Consider the following 18,207-nt stretch of genomic DNA (forward strand, 5'->3'; position numbering starts at 1 on the left):
GCACGCTTTAGAGGCTCTGTTCATTCTCTATGAGCTCCAAGGGAGGCACAAGAGACGCGGATTCCCACTGTAACTGTACCTGCGGGTGTCGCTGTTGGACAGTGTTCCTGTAGAAAAACGAGTGACTTAAATATGAATATGTAATATTATTTTCTCATCCTAATTTTTTGAGGAGGCACTGCCTCCCTTGCCTCTGAGATATATATATATATATATATATATATATATATATATATATATTGCATATATGTGTGTGTGTTTATTTGTGTGTATGTTAAAAATTGCAGTTTGGATGCGTTCATAGTGATTATAATGGCTGGGTTCACAAAAGTTTAGAAAATTAACAGCATATCTTTAAATAGGGCATTCGTAAACAAAGCTTGCTTCTTTCCAACTGTAATTGCGTGTATCTGTGATGATTATATTGCCTGTGTATTGAAAAAGCATAGATTAAACACACTCGCTACAGACACACCCCAAAACGTCATCACCGGCACTGAGCGGCGTTTTGCCGCTTTAGTGGGCATGCACCGTTAGGGCCGTGACCCACCAAACCGACGGTTGGCTAGATTTTGCGGTGTGTTACACACATAGGATCTAGTCGGGCTCACGTCAGCAGCAGATCGACCTATTCAGCACATTGAATCTGCGTTGGGGCTGTCAGTGGGAGAGAATACTCTGATTGACTGTTCAGTTTAGCCCAAGAATAAGTGCACACAAATAAAAGTGAAAGTGATGAAAGCAAGAAAAGATGGCACAGACTTTGATTGTTCTTGTGAGATTCCTCAGATGGTGCCCGACAATTAAAGAAGGAAAGAGTATCTCTTAGATGAGGTGTGAACAAATATAAAACATAACTGGTACATAATCATGTACAACAGTATATACATGATAATCCAAAAGTACTTCAAAGAATACTATGGCTATAGTGCATGAACTATAGCACATGTATTATGTCAATATTTAAAAAAGAAACAATACCAGACTTTCTATAGTATCAACAGTAATAATACTTTTTTTCCCCGTAAGTAATTAAAAATTTATTAAAAAATTAACGCACTGCATTGACAGCCATAATTTCTAGTAATATTTTACTTTTAAAATAAAAGTGTTTGATAGCACATCAGGTTTTACTGTGGTATGAAGCTTTCCAGTAAGGAAAGTAAGAAGCACATAGTCTAGTCGGATCTCACCGATGCAGGTGGGTGGGTCCGGCTGCCAGAAAAAACGGCTGTTGAGCTGAACACAAGTGATTTCAGACACTCCTTGAATCTGGTACCCAGGGTCACACTGAAAGGAAATGGTGTCGCCGGGCTCCCTGCTGTCTCCATAGCGTGTTCCATTTTGAGGGGTCCCTGGGTCGTTGCAGGTCGTGGCAACTGTAGCTGAAATAAAAAGATAAATTTTGAATCAGCTGTGGATCAGTGAGACATTAGAGAGAGCGGAAAATCACTTATTCATGAGAAAACGGACCTCTGCTCTCGACTAAATATGCCAAGTCACACAGCAGCCCACTTATATGATGGTGTTAAACTCATGTTTATGGAGATTTTAATTTAATTGTATGTAATCAATCATATCACATTACTGTCAAAATGTCAAATAAAATATGCAATGGTTTCTGCTCTTTAAACAAACATATGCTCTATAATAACTTAAAAATACATAAATAGCCTATAAGAACAGAGGGAACTTGGGACATTAACAAGATAAAAAGGCTGTGTTACAACAATAGCTTACTACTTACTGCATACTGGACAGCATACACAATGCACTACACTTCTGGCTATTTTATTTATTAGATGATAGACTTACAATCTTGAAAACACAATTTTATTTTGTGTATTATTTTCAATTTAATTAAAATTAAAAAGAAAAGAAAAAAAAAGAAATTAAATGCTGATACAACATTACTTCCGGCTTATCGTGCTTGAAATGGAAAGTCAAGGTGAGAGCAGTGCATTGTGGGATGGAGTATTCCGTGCAGTATGCATTACACATTTTGGCAAACATAGAGTGGCAGATCATCAGGGGAGGCAACGGAGGCACAGCCTACCCAAGATTTTGAGGAGGAAAATGGGAGAAGGATGGTTTAATATTAATAAAATTTCTTTACATCTCCTGACTGAAAGTGACCAAAAAAGCCATTTTAAAGTTAAGCCAAAAAAAAAAAAAATCTTTGGGAGGGGATCTACAGACCGCTACAATTTAGTGTGCCTCCTCTATTTTAAAACCCACCAGCTGCCACTGCAAACATATAGTAGCTCATCCAGGTATTCCAATTAATGAATATTTGCATACAGAGCACAGTATGCATACTGCAAAGATAGTAAGAGTATACTATTCTGAACACAGCCAAGGAGAATCTGATACATACTAGAGAACTGGATGGAGAAACCGGACTTGCTAATGAAGTAATCGCTGTCAAACTGAAGCGTGAGGATGTTGAAAGTGCTGTGAGTGTCCTCGGGTAAAAGCGACCCACTCCACTCTTTCAGCAGAATGCCACTCTCCGCTTGTCCGTCCCAAACCTTCAGAATGTCATGGTCCACCTCCGTGTCAAAGACTATGAAGTGGAGGCTGGGAAGGTCAAATATAGTGAGAATATTCAATTTGGTTGCATTTTCTTTCCAAGGCATTCAAGCACATTGCATCCATATTATAAACACAAAACAGATGCAAACTAAAATATATTAGTCCAGAACTTTGCAAAGATAGGATATAACAAATTAATTCATAATGCATAATTAAAGCTACAGTACACTATGTTACTATGTTTTGGCCCTGTAGCAGTTAAAAAATAAAATTGGGTGTGTCTTGTGGAAGAACATTGTTTTGGCTGTGCTTCGGCTATGATCCTATGATCAATATAGGACATCTTATCAGCGTGGATGGACAATTAAATACTTTTTTTTTTCTTGTCGTCACAACCCGTGATTCCCCCAGAGGTTTGTCATTTTGAATGACATTGTCATCAGTTTTTTCCATTTGTTGTGACAGCTTTCAGCTTTGCGCTACCCACAGACAGATCTACTTTTGTGTATGGATATGACATGACACGCAATTTCCTGTGAAATCCCTCCAGAGAGCTCTAAAATATAAATCATTATTATAGGTTTATCAGAGTGTATTTTGGTAAAGATATGGTCTGGAATATATATATATTTTTGACATTCTCTTATTAATAATTCAAAAATATAAATTTTTGAGTTCTAAACGTTAAATAATACAATGTTATATTTTAAAAGACAAAAGTCCAAAGTATACTTTTGTATACTGTCCATGTGACATAATTTTCGTCATCAGGAGGGTCCGCGGCAACAGCGCATGTGCGAGTGATTTGAGCACTTGAAAACAAAGTGCACTAGATAGTGCACACCCACTGAAAAATAATACAATATTATATTTTATAATACAATAAATAATACAATGTTTAAAAGACAAAAGTCCAAAGTATACTTCAGCCGTCCACATTCCGCGACAGTCCGCGCACTGTCCATGTGACGCTCACGGCCAAAGGAGTATACTTTGAAAGGCTTGTGCGCTCAACCGTGTGTGAGATGGAGTGGAAGGCAGAAAATTAAGTATACCCGGGCCTTAAGCAACATTTGATTCCTCACAATATGACCTTTTTAATATGTCTGGATCATCTTTGGCATTAAAATAATAATTGCTGAATGAATACAAAACATATATTCCTCACTACTGAACTGTTCAAAACAAAAGGCCTTCAAAATAAATGTATTCCTATACTGAGCCACTGGGATTTATATTATTTACACTCAACACAACTGTAGCCTGACCTCCTTGAGTCAAGCGCAGCACTGCAGCTGGCATGTAAACACAGCACTGATCAACTTAAGTCACAGCAATGACTGTCTCTGTGGGATGTGTGGGTGGACAACCATGAGTTCTGCTCTCCGCAAACACATTCAAATATCTCCACACCTCTCAGAAGTGACATTTCATTCACTAGCAGTGTCCTTTTTGCTAGCAATGGAACTGTATTGTGTACCTAAATAATATAGGTATGAAAATAACTCAATAATAACAATAATATAAAATGACTATGAATAAATTGTTTAAATACATAGTTAATGATAAATTGTTGATTATTAACTGTTTATATAAATTTACTTCACAATTTAAAAATGAAACAAAACGGTGAGGGTCAGACTTAAAAATTTAAAGTCCCCCTATGGTGAAAATCAAGTTTTTAATGTTCTTCATATGTCTATCTGGTGTTTTTAACATGCTTTAAGACAAACCATGTGCATAATTATAAGTCAACACCATTGCTGAGTATTTTCTCTTTAAAACTGCAGTAAACCAAAGACAGTCTCAAACCTGCGGTTTGAAATCGCTGGTGTTTCTGACTTCACAAACTACCTTGTAACCAATCACGTCAACGTGCCGGTGGGCTTTAGCATATCATTAACTGACTGCGCAAAGAAGTCTCAAAAGAAGCTTATACCGGTATATTTTTCTGTTGATATGAAAAATCGGGTAGATTTAGCAATATTGCAGGTGTATGATGCATATTACGATGTTATAATGAACTATATGCCTTTCTCCACTGTACTGACTGATACTGATAGTTAAAAGGCAGCTGTCTGACTCGTAAATGTGAACATGGTTTGTGTAAGTTCTAAACGTTAAATAATACAATGTTATATTTTAAAAGACAAAAGTCCACAGTATACTTCAGCCGTCCACATTCCGCGACAGTCCGCGCACTGTCCATGTGACGTAATTTTCGTCATCAGGAGGGTCCGCGGCAACAGCGCATGTGCGAGTGATTTGAGCACTTGAAAACAAAGTGCACTAGATAGTGCATACCCGCCGAAAGCGTCTTTCCATGGTTTGTGTAACTTTAGCAACACATTATTAGCTGTTTGATAGTCAAGCAAAACGCTAATCATATTAATTACCGTTATGTGTCCGACGTTGTAAAAAGCGAAGTGTTCCTTTAACACATGAAAATAAAATCTAAAGGTGGGTAAAACATCATTCTCTCCTCTCAGAGCAGTCTTTTGAAAATTGTGAACAACCATGCCATCATTCTAATGCAACACCCCCGCAACTATACAGAAATACGCAAACATGATTTCAGTTAATACAACTTGAGCTAAGACGAAAAAACACATACAGAGAGAACTTTACAGTGGAGCAGTTACTGTGCAAATTTATGCTATGGAGAGAAGTCACAGAGGGGTTTCTTTCACCTGTGAGCAGGGAGCGAGAGATGGAGTGGAGTTGTAGCGGAGTGATTACAGATGCTTTGAGCGAGAAGGGGAAATTGCTGTTGCTCCACTCCACTCACATACTCTGCTTGCCAAAGTCAATTTTTACTGGCATTCGGTGCTTGCCGAGCATCCATTTTAGAGCCTGTATGTATAGAAATAGTTTAAACACCTGCAGCACGCAAATGACATGACTCAAGCCTGATGGTATGGATTACATCCCACTCTTACAATTCCTCCTGTTATCTGCTCTTCATAAGCCATCTTCTCCTTAAACGGATCAACTGAATTGGCTTACCTGAGTTTTGCTTCATTTTTGAAGGCTTAACTGGCTTATCGCTTTTTGTGTCTCTATTCTTTTTGCCCTTTCACTAACCCTCCCCCTCTGTGTAACGGTAATGCACTTGTAGGAACAGATGCCAGCCAGTGGTAGGCCGCACAGCGGGGTGAAATGCAATCACCATGCTCCTTTATAGGTTGTATGGGGGAATTATATGGTAATTAATGGAGGGGAGGTAAAAACATAATGTGGTTTGCAACCACCGGCTTTCATACCTGATGGTTTTGCCTGTGTCCGCCTCGATGGACCAGGTGCAGTGAAGGTTGTTGTCGTAAGGGGCTGGGTAACCAGGTGACAGAATCCTTCCAGATGTGGCACCGCTAATGTGTCCTCCGCACTCGGCTACACACACACACACACACACACACACACACACACACACACAAGAAATTAAGGTCTTTAACTAGATTTGGATTTCCAGAAGGAAATATCAGTGCTTGCAATGCAACAGAACAATAAATCAAGTTTTAGGTATGCTTACGTTTTATGCTAGTTAAGGCTAGTTTGTGTATAATTAAATGCCACATCCAAGCTGCTTTTTCATTGTCATACAAATCAAATTACTACAAAATTGATTAATATGAGACCAATCACAATTCAGTAAGCAAATAAATCTAAGATGAAGTCCAACTGGAAGTCTCTATAGAAAAATTAAGAAATTATAGCTGAAGGTTACATCTTAAATGCAAAATACTCACAGTGCAAAAAGGAGATTTAAAAAATTTAACATCAGAACAAGGCCGTAACCATGTCTTGAACATTGGGCGGACCAATTTTTTATAAAGCATAAAGAAATAGAATAGTGAAGGAAATTCTAGGTCTAATTCTAGTTGAGAAATAATCATTTGAACTATTTGAAATAATATTTGCATTAATTGGCATTAAAATTTGCACACATGTAGCCTACCTTTATTTTTATGCTTAATACGTCCAAAATGTAAAACATTTCTTGTCTCGTCACACTCAGTTAGGAACTGCATCACGTAAAAGCATATTTTCAGTTCAAAACGGCCATATTTTTTGCATCACTGGATGTTACTGTCAGTTGTTTAACATTTCTATCGCAAAAACAGTTGACGTGTATTAAATGTTTCACTATTTACATCTTACCTCACTCTCTTTCAACATTAGACCACTGAGGCAGACCAGAACAAATGTAACTTAAATATTTTTGTCATCCTAACAACATACAGAGCGCTGTGTAATGGAGTGCAGCAGAGCAGTGCTAGAATTCCAGGTAACACTTTACAATAAGGTCCCATTTATTAACATGCACTAACTGACATGAACTAACAATGAGCAATACATTTGTTACAGTATTTATGAATCTTTGTTAATGTGTGTTAAAAAATCCAGTTGTTCATTGTTTATTCACGTTAGTTCACAGTGCATTAACTAATGTTAACATATACTACATTTGATTTTAATAATGTATTAGTAAAGGTTAAAATTAACATTAATAAATGCTGTAGAAGTATTGTTAATTCTTAGTTAAATAAAGTAGTTAACTAATGTTAACTAATGGGGATTTGGCCATTTCTAATTATTGAGGGGGACTTGCAGTAGTGTGTTTACCCACCACGCAAAGCACACAATTGCGTGGGGCCCCGCGATTTCTCCCTAGGGGGATCCCCCCAGTGGTGTAGTCTACGTGATATGCAGGTATATGCCTTATACCCACTAGGAAAGGTAAAGGATTTCCGTATATCCACTTAAAAAAGCGTAAAGATACGGATCTGGTGCTCTTTAATGTGTCGTGACAGATCGCTGTAGCCTCAGTTAAAGAGAAGCGGCAGCCTGACGCGCACGTGAACTGATCCTCTCCTCCGCTTTAATACCAGTTACAGCGCAAAATAAACATGAACGAACACCTAAAAGTATGTTAAAAGATACAGAAGAACTTACCGAAATCAATATGTCTCGTGTAATCTCTTACTCAGTGTTCAACCGCGGAAAGACGGTAATAAAAAAGCTAGTAACGTCACATTTACCTCAGAACAAGCATATTCAGTGACCATAAACTCGTTAGTCAGCTAGAAAAATTGACTCTAGAGGGAGCATTTAGCTAAATATATGCACAATATTACATATTAATTATAATTTTTTAATGTTATTTAATAGCCTATATAATGCATGTTTAAATAAATCCGTCAAGTTGACAGCCACCATTTAAATGTTCTATATTTAAAAAAACTAATTGGAGTAGAAATAATTTTAAAGTTAGTAGGCCTATTATAACTTTATTATTATAAACATTTCCTTAAGTGTAATTTAAGTTTGTAAACAAATTGGTTTGTTTTAACCTTCAATGTTAATGTAGTACCAACTGATACCCATGTGTATTATACAGCATTAGTTGAGAGATTTTTTTTTTTTTTTTTCTTGAGAACATTTGCCATGTACTGTAGCCTACCTGATATACAGTATATCCAAAATAACTGATTGACTCGAATTGCAAGCCTGTGAATCGAAATGCATAACTATGATGACAGACTGGCAGGAAATGGTGCAAAATAGAGTCCAAACAGGGTGATATTGTGACATACTGATAAGCCTCATCTTTCCATTGTTAATAATAGTTGCAACTTGCACTCTTAAATGTGCATTGAAAATTGCCAGCTGATAAAACCTATGATCCAGGGACCATATTCATATAACATCTAAGGCTGTAGATCTTAACTGGCTGAGTTAGATGGTGATTGACACTAAACAGTAGAAAATCAGTCCAGTCTCTCCAGCTGTAAATGTCATTGGCCGGTAAAAACTTGTGTTGCTTATAATAAATTGACATGTTGATAACACACACATAAGCACTGTTTCAGAATGCTCTCGATTACATGTAGCCTAGATCAGATGCATACTATGAATTTAGTGAGTGTGGTGGTGCTTATGGGGTGTCACTCTGGGACGGGTGAGTATGAGGCTGGGAGGGAAAAAAAATCACAGTATACTCACCACAAAAAAGTACACTACAGACCCCTCAACCCTGCCCTGAACACGCTTGCTGGGGCCCCCTCCCAGAGATTTGCTTAGGGCCCCCAATAACCTAAACATGCCCCTGGGTATTTTTACCAATGTCTATGGTGGTTACGGCCCTGCATCAGAGTATAAAGCTGCATTGAAATTTAATTATACTATTTGTATATGTAATGGCTAAAATACCCATAGTATATCAGAGAAAATAGACAATGGGTTTATTATGTTGACTAATTCAAATAAATGCATACAACATCAGCTGAAGGCAATATTCTCCATTTTAAGTATACCGCGCTGGGCTTGCAGAGTAATCATGGGACATTTTCTTCATCCTAACCACATTGAGAGAGCCTCTCTCCATCCCCCCGAACACTTTATTTGCTCCTGGGTCTCACATGTAATTACTGAAGTTGAGTCTCTTAAGGCCGCTCTCTTCATCAGAATTACAGTATGAAGACACTCTCGCATTCAGTTCACACTCAGTATACCAGCCTGATGTACGAAATGCACCATAATGCAAAAATATTGTGCTTTGCTTTTACTACTGTACTATTCTCATCTTATGACATAGTCTTCCCTCACACAACAAATTCTGTGGTGGTACCATAGTACAGTGATGCAATCAGATGGTAATACCTGGGTACTTGATATATAGATCCTCAATTCATGTACCATGGCATTTAGATGATATGTCAAGGGCAAGGACAGTTACTTATTCTATATTATGACTATTTTTTCCCCCCACATTTAGTAAAGTCATCAAAACAATGAAATAACATCCGCAAAAAAGGGAACATTGGGAATAATGCAGTGACCAAAATATATTTAACAAAATGAAATACTGTGTTATATTTGATCTTCTTTATTATCTAGATTTCAGCCCTGCCCACTCTCACTTAATGAACTCATTTGTTGACTTCTTTTTCTTCACTATCCATTTCAAATAATCCATTAAAAAAAAAAAAAAAAAAAAGTTTTGTATTCAAAGGTAGGCACAAATTTTATTTGGATTTTTTTTTTTTTTTTTTTTTTTCTGATCATGAGAAACATATTGTGTGACTTATGTTTGACTGGTAATGTGCTGTAAAGAACATCATAGTGTTACCATGATATAGGGATGGGTGATATGACGATGTCATAAAGTGTCAGTCGATAGAGGTTTTGCTGTCATTTATATTGTGGTAAGTAAATATATCTAAGCAACGCAGTACTGCTTAAAGCTATTAAAAAATATCAATAAAGAAATTAATGGATTAATGAGAAATTAAATGATACCTGCTTGATGTTAAAAAGAGTTACTAAGTGCAATAAACAGCAAAAAAATAACTCAATATGGTACTTGTTTTCAACATTGAACTGACTTCAGCTGATCAATGACACTATTTTCTTTTAGAGCTGCTGTACAGCTGAAATTAACTGTTTGCATTATTGAATCATTTTCCTGTTATCACTGTAAAGCTGCTTTGAAACAATCTGTACTGTATAAAACATTATATAAATGAGGTGATTTCACTTCACTTGACATACACCCACAACGTGCACACAGAAAACTGTCTGTCTTCGATTGAATGTTCAAATACACACAAAATGCCCTCCTTGGTGAGTATCCTCATAAAATCTAAATAACTTCAATAGCTTTAATAAGAATCAGTATATATTTAATTTATACAGTGAAGACAGTGAAATACAATGTTTTATTTTTGATTATTCAATTTCTCTTGTATTCCTTATTTGAATGCTACATTCATATATTGTATTTGTCCAATTGTTTGTAATTTATTTATTGTTCTTATTTTTTTAAATAAACTAAATAAAAATAGATATTTTGTGATAATACAGTGCTCAGCGTAAATGAGTACACCCCCTTTGAAAAGTAACATTTTAAACAATATCTCAATGAACACAAAAACAATTTCCAAAATGTTGACAAGACTAAGTTTAATATAACATCTGTTTAACTTATAACATGAAAGTAATGTTAATAATAACTTAGTTTACACATTTTTCAGTTTTACTCAAATTAGGGTGATGCAAAAATGAGTACACCCCACAACAAAAACTACTACATCTAGTACTTTGTATGGCCTCCATGATTTTTAATGACAGTCTTCTAGGCATGGAATGAACAAGTTGGCGACATTTTGCAACATCTATCTTTTTCCATTCTTCAAGAATGACCTCTTTTAGAGACTGGATGCTGGATGGAGAGTGATGCTCAACTTGTCTCTTCAGAATTCCCCATAGGTGTTCGATTGGGTTCAGATCAGGAGTCACTGAATCACTTTCACCCTGTTCTTCTTCAGAAATCCAACAGTGGCCTTAGATGTGTGTTTACGATCATTGTCATGTTGGAAAAGTGCACGACGACCAAGGGCATGGAGTGATGGTAGCATCTTCTCTTTCAGTATAGAGCAGTACATCTGTGAATTCATGATGCCATCAATGAAATGCAGCTCCCCGACACCAGCAGCACTCATGCAGCCCCACATAAGGACACTGCCACCACCATTTTTCACTGTAGGCACCATGCATTTTTCTTTGTATTCCTCACCTTTGCGACGCCATACAGTTTTAAAAGCCATCAGTTCCAAAAACATTTATCTTGGTCTCATCACTCCCGAGTATAGAGTCCCAGTAGTCTTCATCTTTGTCAGCATGGGCCCTGGCAAACTCTAGGCAGGCTTTTTTGTGCCTGAGCTTTAGGAGAGGCTTCTTTCGTGGACGGCACCCATGCATGCCATTCCTCTGCAGTGTACGCCGTATTGTGTCATGGGAAATAGTCACCACAGTTTGGCTTTCTACTTCTTTAGATAACTGCAGTGAACTTGCATGCCGATTTTCTTCAACCCTTCTCATCAGAAGACACTCCTGTCGAGGTGTTAACTTCCGTGGATGACCTGGACGTCTCTGTGAGATGGTTGCAGTTCCATCTTTTTAAATTTTTTGTACCACTTTTGCTACAGTATTCTGACTGATAAGTAAAGCTTTGCTGATCGTCTTGTAGCCCTCATCTTTCTGGTGTAAAGAAATTATTTTTTTCTCAGCTCTTGTGACATTTCTCTTCCATGTGGTGCCATTGCTGACAGCACAAAATGGGAAGGGGTTTTAACACCCTTTTATAGTCAACTGTCTGCTGGACACCTGTGTAATGAATAATTAGACTCACCTGTGGTTGAATTCTTGTTAAATTAGACATTTGTAGTCTAAAATTTAGCTTTGCTCCAGAGACTTTCAGTGGGGTGTACTCATTTTTGCATCACCCTAATTTGAGTAAAACTGAAAAATGTGTAATCTAAGTTATATTATTAACCTTACTTTCATGTTATAAGTTAAACAGATGTTATATAAAACTTAGTCTTGTCAACATTTTGGAAATTGTTTTTGTGTTCATTGAGATATTGTTTAAAATGTTACTTTTCAAAAGGGGTGTACTCATTTACGCCGAGCACTGTATATTATCGTAAAAATACGATTTTGCTTAACTTGTTATCAGTGTTTCTTCAAAAACATCTTCAACTGCACTGTTTATGTCTAAAGTCATCAGTCTTTGCAAATCTTATAAATCCTCCATAAAGTCAGTGGAAGTATTGTATCTTACCAGGTTCACCAGAAGTCACGACATGAGCAATATCTTACTGGTTAAGACAAAGCAAAAGAAAGTTCTGAGGGTCTGCATTCTCTACATAGTGAAATACTGAATATAATATCAGCTTTGGGAAACATGATCAAACTTCACCACCTTTCTTCTGTGATGGTACATGTGCCTTGAGCACTGCAACATAAATGAATATATGAATAGTTAATGGAATTCCCTTTGCTGAAGTCTCATTTGCTGATCTCTCTTGGATTACAATCTGTTACATGAGTTGGAGAGGGCAGAGGATGGTGCAACTGCTCATCTTCATCATCAAAATTTACTGAACCATAAAAGAAATAAATCCAAGCCAAATATGTGTACAACAGGACTAAAGGCCCCTCAGGCTAAATCGCCTAACACTAACACAGCACTTTCCTAAATACTTGTTTATCAGTAAACACTGTACAATTTCCCTGATCCATTAAGTCATTGCATGCAATGGCAAAAGGGTCATTTGAGGTAATTTGAAGATCTTCAATTTTCATTAATAAGTATTTAAGTCTAAATTTCATGACTCTTTTTAATAAAGGGTTGTTCTGACGCTCATCTTTTCCAGTACAGTGGATATTTCACCTGCTCAAATGTTGACAACAAATTAATAGGCTTTTTGACAGGTTTTCGTGGAAGGACAGGAACTCAAACCCTTACAACCCTGACAAACATTTAATAGCGAAAAGGAAAGCATTCACTTGAAAGATCAAATGTGAAAAGAACCACCTGTAAATTACAACAAGACCAACACTTGATATAAAACAGCTAGATGGATAAACATTATGCTTTTAGAAAGCCATATACACAAGGTTTAGGGTCTTCATATCGTCAAAGCAAATTCGTTTGTGTAATTGTTGATGTTGTGAACTCACCAATACAAGATGGAAGTGGTTTGTCCCACACCCTACGGTCACCACTGAGGCACGTCAGTGTGCTGCTTCCGTGCAGCGTGTATCCAGGATTGCAACTGTACAACACATATGTGTCTGCAAAATGGCCGTCGTCTTGGATTTTGTAGCCGTAATTAGGTGTCCCTGGCTCCTCACATTTGACAAGGTCAAAACCTGTAGAGGGGCACGATCAGGGTAAGCCAATTTGAACAGTAAAAAGACATCTGGCCACCTGAAATCAACCCCCTGGCAGGCTGGATTGGCCTCTTGCTTAATAATGACATAAAGGTGGTACAATAAATGCTACACCTGCTCATAGCTATTACCTATGCAGCCCCCAGGAGCCCACCTCAAATTAATACCAGCACAGCATATGCTCAACTCAAAGATCACCTTTTTAAACATGTTGTCCATTCTTCCTGTATCTGCTTGGTTAATGCATATTTCCAATGCAGGAAAGTCTTTTCAAAAAAATGTGTCCGAAAACAATAGACCTGCTGTGCCGCTCTTTAATACATTTACTATTCTCCTTTATTTAGCTGGGAAGATGGTGGAAGTCTTAACGAGGAAATAATGAGGAGTGGATAACGAGGATATTATCAGACTGTCTCTGACCAGCAATTAAATCTGTAATATCTTGCACATGCTGTGTCTGTACTCTCTTTGTTTCTACTTATTCTTTCTTCTAATTACAGCAATAGTGTTTGATTTTTTTTTTGTATTTTTTTTTTAAATGTAGTGACAGAAATTTAAGTGTGTGTTATATGTGTGTGTGCGTGCGTGCGTGCATGTGATTTTCATAATTATGCTTCTATTTTCTGCTTCACAACCATCATATGCAAAAAAACAACAACAACAACAAAAAAAAAAAACCACAACAAAAAACATTTGTTTGGCTACTGCATTTAGTTCATGTGTGATGTGCAAAATATGATTGCCAGCAGTCAGCCATCAAATTACTGTCTCGCAGTGGTGACAATTCAATAGATTGAGGTAAAAAATCAGTTTGAAACCATATTCAATTCATTCTTAATCAAAGTGAATGCTAGATGTGTCAATATTTATAATAAACACTATTTTCTATCAGACAGTGTCAGTATATTGACTGTGACTGTATATTGAGTGTTAGGCAAAGAAAACACGTTTCGAGGGAAAATTAAAGAAGCAAGTTTCACCCAAACACTGGTGAATACTATGGGATATGTTTAAAAGATTCATTAAAATAATCAATTGATACATAAAGTTGTATTTGTGCACTTCTGTAGCCATGTCTCCAGAATCAGTGCATGATAATGAGATGGAGCCTTTATTGGCATTTTGTTCAACTTACTACTATATGATAGCTTGAATCCTTTGCTGGTACCGGTACCATTGCTGTTAAACTCCATCCAGAGATGGTTGGACGTGCTGTTGAGGATGGCATGAGACATGTCGTTTTTTGTGAAATTGCCCAGGAGTCTTGATGAACTATCCTCACCATCATAAACCTATGAAAACCAAAAACAAAGACTTTAGATGCAGGAATGTTTTGTTTTGCAGGCAGTCAGTCTCAGATTTGTGTGTCCTTATGACATATCCTCTGTTACAAAATACAAAATGAGTGTTTTCTCAGAATGACGACTTTTGCTGTCTGCATTGAATTATGTAATTGCCTTCCAAAATTGCATACATTTTGAAATAATAACCTCTGCAAAGAGAGCGCGGGAAACACTGCGGCACAGGGAAAAATATTAAAGGTCATAAATCAATGTCAAGCAGCAGTTTTCCACTTTTCTGTTGTGGTGGACACTGTTTCAAGCTTTAATGGAAAATATCATGTGATCCCAGAATGCATGTGCAGAATGGGCCACTGGTCTAACGACTGACATTGCTTCGGCTGATTGTCTGCAATGGTGCAAACTTGGGAAAAAAACAAAACAAAAAAAAAAAACTTTCTTAAATCACCTGATATCAAATAAAAATACCAAAACCAATCAATAACATCATAATGAGGGGAAAACTGTTTCCTTGTAAATCTTGCAAACCTTGCCAGATATACAAGTCTAAGAGCTAATTTGCTGACAGATTTAATTCAAATATTCTGAAATGTTGACAGACAATATTTTGATGATTCATTGCAGCAGAATCACTATAACTGTGACAAAATTTATGTGTTTGGAATTGCTAAAGCACCTCATTCTTACCCTTCATTTGTGACTTAATTAGTGGCCTTATTGGTCTTAAGGGACCATCTTTCTTCTGTGATGGTACATGTGCCTTGAGCACTGTAACGTAAATTAATCTATGAATAGTTAATGGTGTCTCCAAGTCCCATTTGCTGGTCTCTCATGGATTACAAACTGTTACATGTTAACAGTATTGCAGAGGTGTTGCAATCGCCAAACTTCATCAAACTTTATGCAACTCTGCTTTGTGTTTGCAGCGTCACAAATGACCACATTAACAGACTTCAACTCAAGTGTCACTGATGTGGCTCATCTAAACAGAATTTACAGTGGGTACGGAAAGTATTCAGACCCCCTTAAATTTTTCACTCTTTGTTATATTGCAGCCATTTGCTAAAATCATTTAAGTTCTTTTGTTTTTCCTCATTAATGTACACACAGCACCCCATATTGACAGAAAAAACACAGAATTGTTGACATTTTTGCAGATTTATTAAAAAAGAAAAACTGAAATATCACATGGTCCTAAGTATTCAGACCCTTTGCTGTGACACACAACTCAGGTGCTGTCCATTTCTTCTGATCATCCTTGAGATGGTTCTACACCTTCATTTGAGTCCAGCTGTGTTTGATTATACTGATTGGACTTGATTAGGAAAGCCACACACCTGTCTATATAAGACCTTACAGCTCACAGTGCATGTCAGAGCAAATGAGAATCATGAGGTCAAAGGAACTGCCTGACGAGCTCAGAGACAGAATTGTGGCAAGGCACACATCTGGCCAAGGTTACAAAAAATTTCTGCTGCACTTAAGGTTCCTAAGAGCACAGTGGCCTCCATAATCCTTAAATGGAAGACGTTTGGGATGACCAGAACCCTTCCTAGAGCTGACTGTCCGGCCAAACTGAGCTATCGGGGGAGAAGAGCCTTGGTGAGAGAGGTAAAGAAGAACCCAAAGATCACTGTGGCTGAGCTCCAGAGATGCAGTCGGGAGATGGGAGAAAGTTGTAGAAAGTCAACCATCACTGCAGCCCTCCACCAGTCGGGGCTTTATGGCAGAGTGGCCCGACGGAAGCCTCTCCTCAGTGCAAGACACATGAAAGCCCGCATGGAGTTTGCTAAAAAACACCTGAAGGACTCCAAGATGGTGAGAAATAAGATTCTCTGGTCTGATGAGACCAAGATAGAACTTTTTGGCCTAAGCGGTATGTGTGGAAAAAACCAGGCACTGCTCGTCACCTGTCCAATACAGTCCCAACAGTGAAGCATGGTGGTGGAAGCATCATGCTGTGGGGGTGTTTTTCAGCTGCAGGGACAGGACGACTGGTTGCAATCGAGGGAAAGATGAATGCGGCCAAGTACAGGGATATCCTGGACGAAAACCTTCTCCAGAGTGCTCAGGACCTCAGACTGGGCCAAAGGTTTACCTTCCAACAAGACAATGACCCTAAGCACACAGCTAAAATAACGAAGGAGTGGCTTCACAACTTTAACATCTTGAATGGCCCAGCCAGAGCCCTGACTTAAACCCAATTGAGCATCTCTGGAGAGACCTAAAAATGGCTGTCCACCAACGTTTACCATCCAACCTGACAGAACTGGAGAGGATCTGCAAGGAGGAATTGCAGAGGATCCCCAAATCCAGGTGTGAAAAACTTGTTGCATCTTTCCCAAAAAGACTCATGGCTGTATTTAATCAAAAGGGTGCTTCTACTAAATACTGAGCAAAGGGTCTGAATACTTAGGACCATGTGATATTTCAGTTTTTCTTTTTTAATAAATCTGCAAAAATGTCAACAATTCTGTGTTTTTCTGTCAATATGGGGTGCTGTGTGTACATTAATGAGGAAAAAAAATGAACTTAAATGACTTTAGCAAATGGCTGCAATATAACAAAGAGTGAAAAATTTAAGGGGGTCTGAATACTTTCCGTACCCACTGTAGTTTTAGAATTTAGAAATTACTGCGTCACACAGTTAGATGATCTTAAAAAGTCCATGCTGATTAGGCTACATCAGAGATGGCAGAGAGAATAGAGACTTATTCATTCCAGTGTCTGTTTCACTTTAAAACACAAACTCTCTGTCATATTCTGTCATTGTATCTGAAGAGCGCGAGTCCTCCCGCATCGCGCTGTTCCTGTCTGAACGGAACGTCGAAACATCCCACCACTGTATGGCCAGATGATATGTAAACTATATTTCTCAGCTGGATAAAGCAAACCAGCGTCTCGCTTGTAAAGTTCTGATGGATGAGGATTGCAATCAAAGTAAAGATGATTGCGGTGACGTACAGGAGTCATACATTAAGCGCGCGTGAGTCCGTTATATTGATGCGCAAACAATGTATGTGCGCTCTCGATGCACATTGTATTTATGCACAGACACATTTCAATACATTCACGTTGTTTTTACACACATTCAGGATAATGTTTGGATTTGTCCTGTGTATGCTGCTGTGTACTTTAGTATATATGCAGGTCAAGGCAGCTGGTTTAGGTTTTTTTGGCATCTCCATGTGGTCCTGTTCAGTATCGCAACTTGACTTGTCTAAAATGTAAACAAGCTCTTTGCTGTTGCACATACTATACACTATGAATTCTGAAACATTTTTTGCTGTGATTTTTTATTTATTTATTTATTTTTAATGGGTGTTTTGGTGTACTCATATCATTTGGTTATTTGGTGTCCTTTTGGAGTCTGCAAGTGTCCTTTTTTTGGAAAGACCTAAATTTACCTTGAAAATACAGTTTTGTGAGAATCACACTTCAATCTGATGGTTTACTTTGCTGGATATAGGCAATGATAGCAAAATGGACGTGCTAAACAAGATAAATGGTGTATGCTTAATTTCATGATAAGTGTGCGATTAATTGCACAAAAAGGTGCGCGATTAATCACGATTAAAAATGTTAATATATTGACAGCCCTAATATATATATATATGTGTGTGTGTGTGTGTGT

General features: G+C 37.6%; 1 protein-coding gene across 4 annotated transcripts in view; it reads right to left on the bottom strand.

The window, feature by feature from the left end:
• The window catches only part of LOC127524842 (CUB and sushi domain-containing protein 1-like), a 632,721-nt gene that overhangs the window by 136,632 nt on the left and 477,882 nt on the right, over positions 1–18,207 (bottom strand). For all 4 annotated transcript variants that reach the window (XM_051916817.1, XM_051916816.1, XM_051916815.1 and 1 more), the window contains 5 exons: positions 14,408–14,564; positions 13,060–13,251; positions 5,799–5,925; positions 2,378–2,580; positions 1,194–1,385 (listed from right to left, as the gene is read on the bottom strand). In XM_051916817.1, the coding sequence (XP_051772777.1) occupies positions 1,194–1,385; positions 2,378–2,580; positions 5,799–5,925; positions 13,060–13,251; positions 14,408–14,564 (871 nt within the window). The remainder of the gene's footprint in view (positions 1–1,193; positions 1,386–2,377; positions 2,581–5,798; positions 5,926–13,059; positions 13,252–14,407; positions 14,565–18,207) is intronic.

This window comes from Ctenopharyngodon idella, chromosome 13 (assembly GCF_019924925.1).
Source record: "Ctenopharyngodon idella isolate HZGC_01 chromosome 13, HZGC01, whole genome shotgun sequence".
Classification (NCBI taxonomy): Eukaryota; Metazoa; Chordata; class Actinopteri; order Cypriniformes; family Xenocyprididae; genus Ctenopharyngodon; species Ctenopharyngodon idella.